Source organism: Notolabrus celidotus, chromosome 17, assembly GCF_009762535.1.
Source record: "Notolabrus celidotus isolate fNotCel1 chromosome 17, fNotCel1.pri, whole genome shotgun sequence".
Lineage (NCBI taxonomy): Eukaryota > Metazoa > Chordata > Actinopteri > Labriformes > Labridae > Notolabrus > Notolabrus celidotus.
The window spans coordinates 15,845,220-15,860,577 of NC_048288.1; the positions used below are offsets into that span (position 1 = coordinate 15,845,220).

Sequence of the window (15,358 nt, forward strand, 5' to 3'; positions counted from 1 at the left end):
CACACATATGCTGGGTGTTATTTTCACATGTGCAACACCAACACACACCCAGCGAGAAAATCCCTGGTACACCAACCTAACATAAGCCTCTCTCTTTATCCTCAAAACGAATGATATCCAAGCAAAAGGTCTCCGAGCATTATGTGTAAGAAAGAATATTAATCCCACATCCTCACAATCCTGTTGTCATGCTTCGCCTCATGCTGCACCACTCTGTGATCCCTTCTGCAGCACCCTGACAGCCGGCTTTCATCTGTTTATCTTCACTCATGACCGATTCATTCTGCATTGTAACCTGCAGAAGAAGAAGAAGTGTTCCTCTCTTCTTTTTCAAGCCTTTGTTTCCCTTCCACACATTTACAGGCATGCAGCAACAGACAAGCTAAATTTAGCCTCCACTGTAGCCAAACTCTGCCTAATAATGCTGCTTTTTTTAAATCTCAGCATGGCACCAATTCAGCAACTCTCTTCTATTTCTTTTAGTGTTCTTCGCTCTTCATAGCTTTCACACAGATTCTCCTGCAGTTATTTCAGAGACAAGCTGTTGAGGGGTAGGAAGTGGAATTCAGGAGGGCTGGGTTCTTGAGCCTGGATTTTAAAAGACTAAAACGCATCTTCTGTGGAAATCTCTGGTCAATCTCTGACTCAGTGTCCGGTAAATTGACATATGGCAGCACAGCAGAAGCGCAAGCCGGGCTTTGCTCAGTGGAGAGAGTCCCAAAACAGGTGGATCACAGTCACTGCTGTGTAAAATCTGAGCCTGAAGACAAGAATACACAGCCACTGGTGCAGAAGGGTGGGAATGCAGCGGGGGTCAGAGGTCAGAGCAGTGGCAACACGTCCACAGCATCGTGTTTCCCCTCAGAATAATCCAAGTGAGATTCCAGTGGATTTAAAACGGATGTGGTTTACAGCTTTGGATACTCAAGATGCTTCTTGGCTCTCTGACACCGTAATATTAACAAAGCTATTAATTGAAAATAATACCATGAGGGGACTTTTTTAGTTTTCTAAACCTGGGGACTATTTTTACACATTTTGGTATCTAACTGACTAAAATAACAATGTGAAGATTTAAGATTGCTTCAGTAGATAATAATAATAATAGATTGCAGGAATTGTTGCACTTGTGCCCTACCATCTATGCTAACTTTTGACACCAACATGATTAACATACAGTCATTGTGGGACACAATTACTGAAAGGATTCTAACAGAGCTAAACCTTGCTGCTTCTGGTAAGATCAGCAGCTGTTACATCCCTCTTTTTCATACACACCTGATCATTTGACCTTGTAGAACACATGAGTAACTATTGTAGAGCTTCCATAATAGGTTAGTTTTTTGTTGTAGTGTGTAGTATCTCATTGAAACGTTCCTTTCTCCCATGCTTTTCTTTTTTTTTATCATTCATTTTTTTTGTTGATGTTTTGCATTAAATACTTCCATGGTATATACATCATCTCTACATTCTCCACATAAGCTTTGAAATCATAATTTCAAAATCAGATATATACCAACGGAATTAAAATAACATAACAGAAACTAAAAGCAAATTACGTACAACAAGGGAGTAGTCTTTTCTTTACTTAAAATATACCATAAAACTAATGAGCAGGGAAAATAAAATCCGGTCTATGGAGGGTTACAAAATTAACCCATTTCCTCCAGTTAGCAGTGAATTGCTCTGACCTGTGATTAACAAGTGCTGTAGTCTTTTCCATGTTGTAAATGTCCATTGTAATGTCCATACATCCAATTAGAGTTGGGCTTTCCTGTGTCAACCATTTCCTGATTAACGCCTTTTTTAACCACAACCAGTGCTCATTAGATACTTGTCCTTTTTCGATCAATCTTGAGGTTTAATCCCAAAATACAACATCTTGACCTTAAGAGGAAGCACATCTTCAAAAATAACTTGTAGAGCATTCTGTACATCTCTCCAATAGTCATTGATATTAGGGCAGTCCCACATAACATGGTTTCTCCCATGCTTTTCAAGTAAAAATGCGTTTGTTGCTGAAGTCTGGCAGCTTAAAGAAGACTGATGCACCAGCTATTTCTGGTAAAAAAAAATACCCAACATCTCTTTCCTCCATAAAAAGCTATATCTCTCTAGGAAGCCTTTCAGTGGCAAAAAGCACGTTGAGGATATGTTTGGATTGGGCACATGTAACCCAAATACAATATTTTAGCCGCTAGAGCCTATTTTGCAGCTGATGGTCAAAGCAATCTATCAGAGCAATTTCGAAAACTGTTTGTATTTTAGTCCTCAACACCCCCAAAGTACGTTAAATCAGAGCAAACTCTTTCAAATCAGCATGCAACCCTAAGTCAGGGATGTTCTTAAAGCTACTGTTGGTAGGAATGATGTAAAAAAACTAAAAAAAAATTCTGTTGGGTTTGGAGAAAAGGTCATAATACCCATCAGTGCTCATCGATAAGTGAAGTAATTTGAGATAATGGCAAAATATCTGTGTTTTCCAATGCCTTTGTATCAAGCAATGTTATTATTCCCCTCGTTCCCGTTATCACAGACCAATCAGAGCTACTCCCCAACCCTCTGTCCTGATTGGTCGACTCGCGGCCCCCCTACGTCGCCCTGATTGGCTGGGAAGCCACTACTTCTTCATAGAACGTGAACAACAATCTTTTGTGGGCGGGAGCAGAAAGGGGAGGGGTATTGTTGACATTCGAAATCTCTCTCCGAAATTATGTTTATACCACAACTACCAACAGCAGCTTTAAAGCTGTTAACTTCCTAGTCATTTAGAAGGGCATTTAAATTCCAACTAGCAACTATAGTCTAAAGTTAAGAAAACACTTAGCATAAATATTTATCATAGCTAAACACAGGATCAAACAGTCTGCGGATAAACAAGCCTAATTTGGAGTGTGGCTAACAATAGCAGAGCTAGCACCACCAGCCTTTTGTCCTCCCAGCAGGTTAATGTCGACTGTCTATGCTGGTTAGGCATTGTTTGGCTGGGTTAATCAGGCACAGCTTACATACAACTTAATCTCCATTTTCTCCACTGACAAACCACACCACACTATGAAATGCCAGTTGTGATCTGTGCTTGTTTACATCTGGGTAGTAGAGCATCATGGCAGTTTCTATAGCTATAGCTAAGGCCCCAGCAAGAGGTGGGTGGCTGCGCTCCACACAACATGACCAACATTTCAGGCCTACAATAATGCAAATATTAATAACTCTAACTGAATTTAACTAAATTGTTGCTGTACAAAAGCTAATCCGCAGGGTTTTTTTCGAGAGCACTTACCACCCAGCTCTTGAATCTGTTACATAAAATGAACCAGCACACTCTAAGTTAATTTATAACTGCAGCCAGTTTATTTTTTTATGTTCTCAATAGACTGGAGTATGCAATGAAAATGAAAAGAGAGCTATAAAGGCTGTGTGATGAAGTGCAATTAGATTCAATTTTCATTCCCTGAAATAATAAAACCCAATTTTTGCTACTTCATAACACTGTAGCAGAGTTGTCTTTGGGAGATTTCCTGCTCAGTGTTTATTGTTATGAAGAAGTAAATGGATCATAAAATCACTGTAACCAACATTTCGTTCTGCATTTCCAGGATTTTTAAGCTCTTCTGATTAACCTTTAGTAATTATCTGCTTTGTGGAGGAATAAGTTGTCTTATTATGTTCTTCACTTAGTGAAAGGTTAAAGCAAGGGGCAAGACAGAATCCTCAAGTCTGGCACAAACAACAATAGAGGATCCAACACAAGAGACAGACACACTTTTTGTAACAACTGCTCATAACCTGTTACTTCAGTCTAAGCTTTTGAAATGTGTTTAAATAACAACTGAGTGTTATTGGCCTCTTAAGATCTACAAGGCTGGATGGTTGACCTTGATAGAGGTCTGTAGTGTTTCAGTTTCAGGGTGTATTTTGCCACTCACATGTCCTCCACAGTGATATCCTTGAGAATTTGGCAGTAGTCGACGTTCCACACCGCCTGATCGTCCCAGACCTTGGATGCCAGCAGGATGGCTCCTAACACGATACGCTTCCAGTTTGCGGGGCAGATGTCAATCTCAGCATAGGTCAGGAGCCTCTCCAAGTACACCTGTGATAAGACGTGTGTCACAGGTAAGTACTGGTCTTTCTGGGTAAATCTGATCTCTTTGGATCTAGAGGGTTTTTCTAGATCAACAATCCCACAACTTGTTTTGAATGATTTAAACTGTTTATTGTAGCAGCAGAGCATTGTTTTTATTGTAGGCTCATCACTCCTTGCAGATTTATTTTACATGCAGAATAAAGGAATGATAAGATACTGTCTTTAAGTCCAAAGTTTGAGCCTGTGGGTGGATGCTGGAGAGATGGTGAGGATGAGAGAACTCAGAACTGGTGCAGGGCAGAGCACAGAGCAGAAATCTTTGAGCGTCAATAGACGCTAAATTGTGAGGATTTGTTTGTCATGTGATTGTGAGAATGACAAATGAGGAGTGTGAAATCAGTGCAGCTCAAGTTGCCTGCCTGAACTAGCTCACAAGCACCGCTTCATATACCAGAATCATGTAATTTTGTATTATGCATTACTTATGTAAATAGTAGGTCTCCTCTGTTCTCTCGGTCTCCAGCTTCACCCCACAGTCTGCAGCCTCCCCCGATCAGTAGTCTCCTGCCTGCTCCACCTCCAGGTGAAAACCACAATAACAAGATGTCAAAAGCTGATGAAATCTAGCTTCCCTCGAGCTCGCTCATTAAACTATACACTACATCTTTCCGGCTGCCTCTCTCTCCCAGGTTTCAATCCTCTCTCTCTCCAACAGTAGGCAGAATTCCCACAGTCTGCAGATCACACAGCACAGAGAGCCTGCAGGCTCCTGCTCCTTACAAGATGAGATACTTGTACAGAAGCTCATTCTTCTGATCCACTGATCATCATTTTGTTAGAAAGAGAAAGAGGGAGTGTCTTCTGTTAGATTTTATGGCCGCTGTCGAACATGAAAGCTGCAGTGATTTGCTGCATGCAGGCAACTTTATGTCTCTGCAACTTGCTAATGTGTATCTCACATTTGTTTTTATTATTGAGGCTGTTGTGCACTCAACACTGTGAAATATTTAGGCACATTTATTTTCTTTCAGTAATAAACTCAAGAAAAACAAGCTCTTACTGAAAATGACGAATTTCTCTAATATTTCAGTTTATGTTTGAGGCTGTTGCTGAGTATGTATTTAAATGTCTAACGTCAAATACTACAGTATAATGCTTTTAGCAGTCTAGGTAGAATAATAGACTTTCTAACGATGTGATTTGTATGGTTTTGTAACTGATGGTCTGATACAGGCGATACATCTTGTTCTTGTTCCAGCATTTCTTCTCCCAGCCGACGAGGATCTACACTTCCTTTTTCCCCATAAATAAAAACTGCTGCAAGCTCAACTGAATTCAGACCAGCTCCAGCAGCTTAAAGCTTTGAAATCTGTCATTTCAGATGACAAGTCTGACAAAAAAAAATAAATCTAGTTTGCAGAGATGCTGTTTTTATGGCAGAGGGGGATAGACTTATTCTAACTCTGTCTGTATCGGATCTGTGGAAGAACTGTCAGATTTATGCGACCAAAAATCCTAAAAAGAGTGCCAGATGATAGCTGGAACATAATGACGACACATCTGTCAGGGAAGGATTTTTACCTTCTAATTACTGGATATAATGCTGCCTTGCATATTAGACAAACATAGAAGTGAAAGTTAACCTAAACGTTGTGAAAAATAAATGAAATACTCTTTCTTCCAGCCTGGGTGAACTTGCCCTCTGGCACAGATCAGGTGGCTAATTGGACGAGTCATGCTGGGTAGGTCTGTGCGCCTGCAGGCAATGCTAACCCGTCTCTGTTGTGGCCCAGAGCCTGCCAACTGACACCCCATACACACTCATCTGGCTGACAGACAGCGAACAGCACTGCAGAACGCCTGCATAAATGAGACCCCCAACCACATGCTGAGGAATATGAATACAACAGCAGAGAGAGAAAACAACACAAAAGCACAACAGAGGACTTGGAGGCAGGGTTGTTAGCAAACAGCAGCCCAGGGTGAATGGTCAAATGATTCAATTTTAGGATTTGCAGGATATCAGTTTTGTTACTGAAACTGAAATAGCTTAAGAACAGCCTTTCCTCTTAGTTATCGACGACCAGTGTTTTGATTTTACATGAGAGTTAAGCTGAAGCTGCTGCAACACATCGGTGCAAATTATTCTACAACATGTATATGTTTCCAATCTAGTCCTCATGAATGTTTTCTGTGTGACACATTTTGTCCTCAGTAATTCGCTTTGGTAATAGAAGATAAAGTATAGTATGTAGTGTGTTTTCTGCCTGTTCTTGTTGTTTTGCACAGGACATTCTGAGCGCCAGTTCACAGAAAGAGATATACTGACTTTCTAGCTCTCCATCTAGGGATGCAAAATTCCGGGAATTTTCAAAGTTGGACACTTTCCATGGGAATTAACAGGAATTTATGGGAATAAACAGGAATTTACTAAATTTATGGTTGGATCTTAATAGGGAACTTAGAAAGAGCCAAGGAAGAGCCCATTGCCTGAAAGGGTTTAGCAAAAATGCAGAAGCTAGGCTTTAGAAGCTTGAGAGAAGATGCTTTTTTATTTGCATGTTGAATGGGACTTTTTTGGAGGGAGAGGGGCTCTTTTCATTTAACATTTTGAATGGGACTTTGTGCATTTGTTAATTTTGGGATGGGTTGGGTCAGGAGGATGAGTAATATTTAACTCAACATTCATGTTTTTGTTCTCGTTAATGAAAGAGTTGATTGTTCAATAAAATATTTAACACTTGATAAAGTTCTACTTACAAATAAATCTGTTTTAACTGTATTATTTTGGATGGATGTCTGATTATAACAAACAAATATTTATACTTGGATATGATACCTTTCCATTAAATTACCCTCAATTTCCAATTAATTCCCATAAGTCCCATAATTCCCATAATTCCAAAAGACAGTTTCCAATTTGGAATTTTTCCCAAATTCCCCAGCTTAACTTCCCATGGAAATTTACAAGAGACTTTCCAGAAATTTACTGGAAAGGTTCCACCCCTTTGCAACCCTAATCCTATCCTATGACAGAGCAACTGGAAAGGGAAGAAAGACACTCAGCATCCATCGAAACAGCCCCATCTAAAGTTAGCTGTGTCAGCTAAACTACGTCATAACCACCAGCCAGCAGCTCTGCTCAATTACTGACAGCATGCCAGACTTTCCTCTGGGGGGCTGGAAGAGGCAGGACACGTGTCAGGCTGTAATATGTGTCTCATTTATGCTCTGTGAATAAGTTGATACTGACACACGTTTATCATTAAGGTGTGTGTGTGTGTGTGTGTGCATGGATAAAAAAAACACAATGAAACTAATCACATCTTCTTGTTTGCTTTCCCGTCGCTGTTTGAACACAGCAGCCCACCCACTCAACCGTGCATGCCGTTAACACGTGTGTGCATCTGTCAGGAAGCAGAGCAACTCAAAACCCAGCTAACAGGCCAGCCATATTAACCCCAAACCCCCCCCCCTCCCCCCCAGACCAGGGGGACACACAGGGCGACAGAGTGTGGAAAGAGACCTTACTGGGCAGAGGTGTGGGGACGGGGGTCACACTTCATTTGGGACTAAACCTAGCTGATCACTTTGGGGTTAAACTTAAAATAGGAAGTACCAGGAAAAAAAGCTGATGTACATAAATTAAATTCTGTATAACTCAAGTGTTAATTAACTACATAAAACTCTAAGCACTACTTCACTATTCGACTATTGAAATACGAAAGGGACAGGAATATTTTTAAGATTCAGAATAAGGAATTAGGGTTCAAAATTAAATGAGAGAAACGAATGTGAAGAAGGCACATGACACAAAAAAAGAGGGCAACAAGAGAACCAGGACACAACACTCCCTCCTGGTGTCCGCACTGAAACACACACACACACACACACACACACACTTACCAGTGTGACGATCGCACACTCAGCAGTGAGCTGTGCGGCGCTGAACAGCGTCCTGACGAATCGGTAGATCTGTTTCTGCTCAGGGTCGTATTTCTCGTAATCAGGAGGGAGTTCTGACTTCTAAAACACAGCATAACAAAAATAAAAGACACTGAGTACAACATATGATTTGATTCTTAGTCAAAAAAAGAAAGCCTTTATTGATGTTGTATTTGACATATGAGGTCATGTGGTTTCATCCATTTTTGCGCTGACACAGCCTTGAGGATAAAAAGTGGATAAAAAAATACATCAGAGCGATCCAGATGGTTCCCCAGATTACAGGACTGATTCCCCCTTCTGTGCTATTTATTCTGGTTTATTACTGTTCATCAGCTTGTGTGCTTTGTCTTGCTGATGAGTTTGGACAGCTCTCCCGCTTGCACATAATGAAAATTAATCTTAAATTGAAGCCTTACCGACAATGGATGCAGCTTCTCATCGAAAATGTCTAACACCATTCGTCCATCGGTGTCCCTGGAAAGACAAACAGAGAGGTACATTGTTAGAGTGTTATAGAAACACAAGACAGGTGACATGAGACTGATTTCATTTTCAAATGTCACTTCACTCTGGAAGATATTGCAGATTTAAAATGAAGGTGGTCAAAGAGTCAAAAAGGAGGGGCAGGGGGTGTGACGTTCATGGAGATTGATAGGAGAGGATGAGGTTTTACTTTCAGGTGTTCACCTGGAGAGTGACCTGGGAAGAGACCCTGAGATAAATGCCAGAGGCTACAGCCATGTAACTAAAGTTCAAATATTCTCTACAGTTACACTTAGAGTCCACATCATCCCTTAATTTAAGAGAGTATGCAACACAACTTTTAGAATGCTGACCCTGTTTTCATTTTAGTAGTTTAGGGCTGCTTTCAGTTTGTATGGAGAGAAAATGACACGCACATTAGATTCTCATTAAGTGTTGTTGGCTCCTCTCTGGTTAACGCCTGATTACTTTACAATAATCCACAAAAAAACAAAAACAATCTGCCCTTTTTTTTGCAGCAATTAACTCAAAGCTGACTAATTTGTCTCAGAGATGGCAGCTGCTGCACTGTTAAATTCAGTGTTTTTTAATGCCAGAATCAAGCAAGCTATTTTTTGAGTGACTCTCAAAACAAGTGTTGTTTTGACAGCCTGACACAGATCACTGCTTTTGTTGTGTGAGCCTGTGAACATCTTCAAAATCCCTGCGCTGGATATACAGTATGTGTTTCAGGTGTGAAACGGTGAGCAGAGATCATTTCTACGACTGTGATTTAAAACGTTTATGTTTAAATAATGATGTTTTAAATGAAATATGTAGTGTGTGACTACTGAAGTTGATGCAAATATTATGACTCAGAAAATAACTTATATTTCAAGGTTAGATGGCATGTCCTAGTAGTGATGACGATGTGTTTAGAACATTAACTATTGTTCACATAAGACCTGCACAATATGAGAAAAATATACCATGTGCACTTTGTACCATATTGTTCTGAATGCTCATACTATAGATAACAGTGACACTGAGATTTGTTGTGCAGACCTAATACACATCTTAACTGCAAATTCAGAGCTTTACATTCATTCCAAATCATATAAAGCAGGAGATATTTATTTTCCCACTGTGGAGAAAGGCTGACAATCAGTTCACAGCTTGCTCTCCACAATGCAAAAAAAGGTAGCTTAAATATAGGGTAAGAAAAACTTAATTCAAGGTTAAGATTTCTTAAAACGTGTGAAATTATCTGTCCATGCAGCAATTTAATTTTACCTGACAAGAAATCTTAAAATGAGATTGTTAAATCTAGAAATAAGCAGGCTCTGAAAAGTATTAAAAGGGTTGAAATAAGTACAATATGCGTATTTTTAGCTCAAACTACTTGAAAACAAACTTCCTACAGCACATTTATAAGTTAAATATACTTAATATAAGCAAAGGAAATCTCATTTATTTATTTTGTATACTTAATTTGAACAAATTAAGGCCTGGGGACAAGAAAAACAACTCCAATTTAAGTAAAAAATGACTCACTATTAGAAAACTATCATTACGCTGTTTCTTGATATAAGCTGGCTCATCTTAAAATAAACCCTAATCCATCTTAAAACTAAAATCTTTAAACCAGTTCTTATTCTTAGAATAAACCTCTTAAATATTTCTACAGAAACCACAACAGCAAACTGGATTACTGGCAACACTTAATAAATGTCAGGACGAGCAACATATAACATCAAGAACACTATTAATAGTAGCTCAGGGTTGATGCATACTTCATTTCAAACAGTCTTTAGAGCCAAACCGAAACAAATATATCATTTTGCACAGCAGAAAAATGAGCAATCAATGAGATTCAAGCTGAACTGTGTCTTGAATAGATACCTTATGTGTTATTCTTAAATCAAGCAGCTTGAAGTTGTTACTCAATCAGGAAAAAAGTTTTATTTTGATGAGACTTTAGGTGAGACAACCAATGTAGCTTATTTTAACAGTCATCAACACAATTTAGGATTCCCAGACTAACTGAGACAAAAAAAGACATGTTCATAATCTCAACACACCTATAGAGCACATTTCTCCACTGAACTACGCCCGGCTCGCTCAAGCATCAAATTCAGTCAGCTATCAGAGGAAATGTCACAGTAACTACTGCGCTCGACATTCAACTGAAACCTTGAGGGGCCCAAAGTGACTTTTCTTTTTCATGCAATGTTAAGCCCCACTGCAAACCCCTCACGCTGATTTTTTAATACAAGGCTGTGAAATTCGTCTGTGGAAATGAGGAACAAAACATCATACCTGTTCTTTATGTGGTAGTATATTGCGAGGGCTACACTGTAAAGACAAAAGGGACATTACAAAGTTAGATCTGTGCAGGATAGATATCAGGTAATGGTGATGTCAGAATGCCTTAGCGGGAACCGTGATGTGGTTACCATTGATGGTTGTATTTGAGGTTGGGTGACTGACGGTGCTGTCGTCGAGGAATATGGTGGAACATGAGCTGTACTTCAGTCTCACCGGGCCTGGATGATGCTGTAGTTCATACACCAAACACAAACCACAAACACACATACATATGTCAATTTCATTTCTGTCACACTTGCACTCGGCCAAGCTGACAGCAGCAGAAAGTAGGGCACCTGTACGCCCAAAAACTAAATCAGTGAGTGCTCTGTCAGACACTGTTGCATGCAGGGTGACATTTAAGATGGAGTTCATCTTTGTAGAGGCCTAAACTTCTGTTTTTCATTCAACTAAAGAATACAAGTTTCTCTTTACCTGATTAACTCTCAAAAATTACATATCAATTTCTTACAACTGGTGCTAAAGGAAGGGAGGGATGCACAAAGATAAACTCCCTCCATTACAGTATGTGATGAAAGTGTTGCAGCTACATTTTGACTGCATCTAAAACTAATACTGTTCAGCTTGTACATACCACACACAACTTTAACTACTTATGGAATATTACGTGTCCGATGGGGGGGAAAAAGTGAGAAAGTGTGGGATTCACTCGTAGGACTTACCTTGTTCTCCGAAATATGTGTAAACTTGCAAAAAAAATACAGGACAGCAAAATCACAATGTGCAAACTGAAAAATGTTCACACTTTGAAATATTAGATTATACAATCATTACTGTGTCGTTCAGTCGTGGTGTAGAGCGGGGGTTCCCAAGCTTTTCAGCCCTCAACCCCAAAATATAGGTGCCAAAGACTCGCAACCCCCACTGTTCCTCAAGGTGACTTAATGTGGCTTCATTTAGCCGGTCTGCAGAAAATTAGCCTACCATATGAGCATATAGCTGTGTTTCCTGTGCCGTTATGAATTAATCTACTGCTACTGACCCTTTTGATAATTAACTGTTCACTAACCCTAAACTTAGGAGTCATCTGGCAAAAAGAAAGGCAGAAAACTCATTCTAATTTCAAGGTTTTATTTCAAGTTTAGCTACTGTTTTTGTCGATATTTTTTATAATGGGTAAAATGTATTATTAAAATGTACTAGTTTTAGATAACTTAAAAGAAAACATTCTGGAGAAGATCTCATGACCCCCAATTTGTATCTCGCGACTCAAACTTTGGGAACCACTGGTGTAAAGGACACTATTTCTCCCTCTTAGTGCATGGTTAAAACAGGTTCATATACTTACGTGGTTGATGTAAAGGCTCTTCCTTTTTTCTCGAACTGAAAGGAAGATGAGAAGATAGATGTCAGAGCTGTCAGCATGAGTGCAGTACCCAACCCTCACAGACAGGGAGCAGCATTTATCCAGGGTTTATAAATTCCTAATCTCTGTGGATTATGTATGAACATCAGATGAGCAGCTTTTTCTGTCATTATTTCACACCATGGATTGGAGCATTTTTAAACTACATTATGAGACCTATACATGGCTTTTTTTCCCTGAATGCAGAAGAAACTGTGTTTTAGATGTGTTAAAATAAGACTGAGAATCTAATGAACCCCTTTGACTTGCATGAGTCTAATTTCAATCAAGCATGGTGACCGTTTCATTCAAGAGAAGAAGAAATGTGAAAGCGTGTCTTCTTCCCTCTCTGTTTTATTTACATCTGGTTATTCTAAATGCTGATTTCACTTCAGGAAAATGATCATATTTGAAGCTACTTCACACACAGCTGTGTGTCAGAGCCATGTCTGTGTGTCTGTCTGTCTATCTGTCTGTCTGTCTGTGTGCGCATCTGTCTGTCTGTGTGTGTGCGCGTCTGTCTGTGTGTGTGCGCGTCTGTGTGCGTATTTGTCTGTCTGTCTGTCTGTCTGTCTGTGTGTGTGCGTGTGTGCGCATCTGTCTGTCTGTCTGTGTGCGCGTCTGTCTGTCTGTCTGTCTGTCTCTGTCTGTGTGCATGTGTGCGCATCTGTCTGTCTGTCTGTGTGCGCGTCTATCTGTCTGTGTGCATGTGTGCGTGTGTGTGCATCTGTCTGTCTGTCTGTCTGTCTGTCTGTCTGTCTGTCTGTGTGTGTGTGTGTGTGTGTGTGCGTGTGTGCGTGTGTCTGCATCCATGCGTGCATCTATGTGTGTTTGTGTTTACCCCAGTTTGGGGGAAAACAAAGTTGGAGACAGAGCGAACTGGAGCAGATGCAGAGTGCGGCATCACACACACACACACACACACACACACACACACACACCACACACACACACACCCACACACACACACCACACACACACACACACACACACACACACACAGTGACGTAGTGATGCTGTCTGGCACCTTTTATCCTGACACTGTTTATCTCACACCTCACTGACACACACACACACACACACACATGAAAGTGCACTCTAATGCATGTGTTTTAGTATGTTCCTCTTGGCTGTGGTGTGCACTGCAGGATCTTCACAAAGGTTTTGCATATTTAGTTTAAAAAAAACAGCAATCCTTGTTGCTGTCAATTTTTCCCCACACACACAATTTCCAATGTGCTTTGATGAAGATGCTAAATCACTTCCTCAAACGTCCTCTAAACACATAAAACAGCCCCCTATATACAGTTACCACCTGTAGACCAACATGCACATTAGCACAAACACACACACATATATAAAAAGACACCAGCAGCTCAGCAGATAAGGCACGTCACCTGCTGACAGAAAGCAATAAAGATCAAGAAAGTACAAGAATACAAAAAAAAAGCTGGAGACTACATTTAAAGTTGAGCTCACACAAGCTTGACATACCTGCCTGCTGACAACACACATGAACATGCTTACCTTTCTTGTTGGGCACAGCAACTGAAAAACACAAAGTCCAAGGTGTCTCTATGATTGTTTATGACATGGATGCAAAACTTCCTTTACAGTAGGATAGGGGTTTCTGTGACTGTTCTAAATGGGGTCCACTTCTACACACTTTGGGGTCTGAATTATTCTAAACAGAGGTAGACCTGTCATCATAAGCATGTCATGTTCACTCATTGTTTTACTTTGTTTTATATTTGTCTCGTCTTTCGTAGCCTGCGGACTTGAACAGCTGATCAGTGCGCTGCAGGCGGAGGAACACATCTGTGCTGTGTCTTCAAGTAGTGCAAAAGTGAATGGGCTTTCTGACTTCCAGCTCAGCTCCCTCTTGACCACGACGCCTGACGCAGCACCCACCTGCAGTCAGTCTCAAGATCAAATATTCCCTCACTCTGGAACAAGACTCTGAGATACTTGAAATCCTTCACATGGGGCAAAGACTCACTACCCACCCATCTTTCTTTCAGAAAATCTTTTGATAGACATTGTCTGAGGGGATAAAATCATTTTTTTAACCAACGGCAACCTTTACATGACTCCTGGAATCCACCAGACTCCATCAAGACAAAAAACACCACTTTTCATCTGCCCCAGCCTTTATCAATTTGTTTTAAGTGTTTCATGTTTTGACATAAATGTGTTGAATCCAAACTAATTATCTAAATCCCAAAAGTAACAGAACAACACTATTCAAGAGAACAATCCAGGCAGTGGTAGATCAGCAACATGTGTGTTTTGCAAAGTAAAAATGACTCTTTTTGTTGGCTGAGTCTGGTGGGGAGATGTAAAGTCTCTTCCTAGTTTCAAAAGAGGGATATTACTCTCCTAGGAAAAGGTTTGTCTCTGTAGGGATCTTTTAAAAACACAGTTGATATAAAGATATAGATTTACTTCGATCAGTTGTTTTTGCCCTTTAGGATACCTGAACAGTAGAACGGCCATGAGAGTCATTGATTGTTTTCACATTTATATGTCATGTAACTTTGTTAAATTAAAGATTACAGTGCTGCCGGTTTCCAACTTTTCCTAAAGTTGTGTGTTTATGAATTTAAAATGTCATTTATACAAATTGCACAAAAGCCAACAGTTATATGATTATTTTTACCTACTTCGGCCCCAGGCAGTCATAACGACTTAGTATTATGCCAAAAAGAAGCTTGAAGAGAGAGATGGCTGCTGAGGAAGCCTGATAGTTGTTCCAGGAATTGGCATCGCAGACCGGCGATCTATCTTAACCCTAAGAGTGTTTCCCTACTCCAAAACCGCTTTTTCCTTCAGGCACGTGTTTGGGTGATTTCCACCCTTTTTGGTTTCTCTCTCCTGCAGCTGTTTGTGTGTCAAGGAGACTGTGCCTTCACCAGGGAAGTCTCAAATGTCCCAAGAATGGGTGGACTGAACACCAAGTTTCTATTTTTTATCATTTTTTGTTTTTAGAAATTTTTGGTCCTGAATTCCAAATTTTCAGTAATTTTGTAGCATTTTTATAGTCCCCCCATGATAATTTTTTTCATTTTGTTAGACATGGCACAGTTTAACATAAAAGAACACTACTCTAATTTGTCATGTATGTC

The 15,358-nt window shown here is 40.0% G+C and overlaps 1 protein-coding gene across 1 annotated transcript in view; it reads right to left on the reverse strand.

The window, feature by feature from the left end:
• Positions 1-15,358, reverse strand: part of ccny (cyclin Y) — a 62,409-nt gene that overhangs the window by 7,077 nt on the left and 39,974 nt on the right. The window contains 8 exon segments of the mRNA XM_034706909.1: positions 3,930-4,096; positions 7,997-8,116; positions 8,455-8,512; positions 10,820-10,855; positions 10,957-10,984; positions 10,987-11,056; positions 12,177-12,211; positions 13,761-13,781. Of these exon segments, the coding sequence (XP_034562800.1) occupies positions 3,930-4,096; positions 7,997-8,116; positions 8,455-8,512; positions 10,820-10,855; positions 10,957-10,984; positions 10,987-11,056; positions 12,177-12,211; positions 13,761-13,781 (535 nt within the window).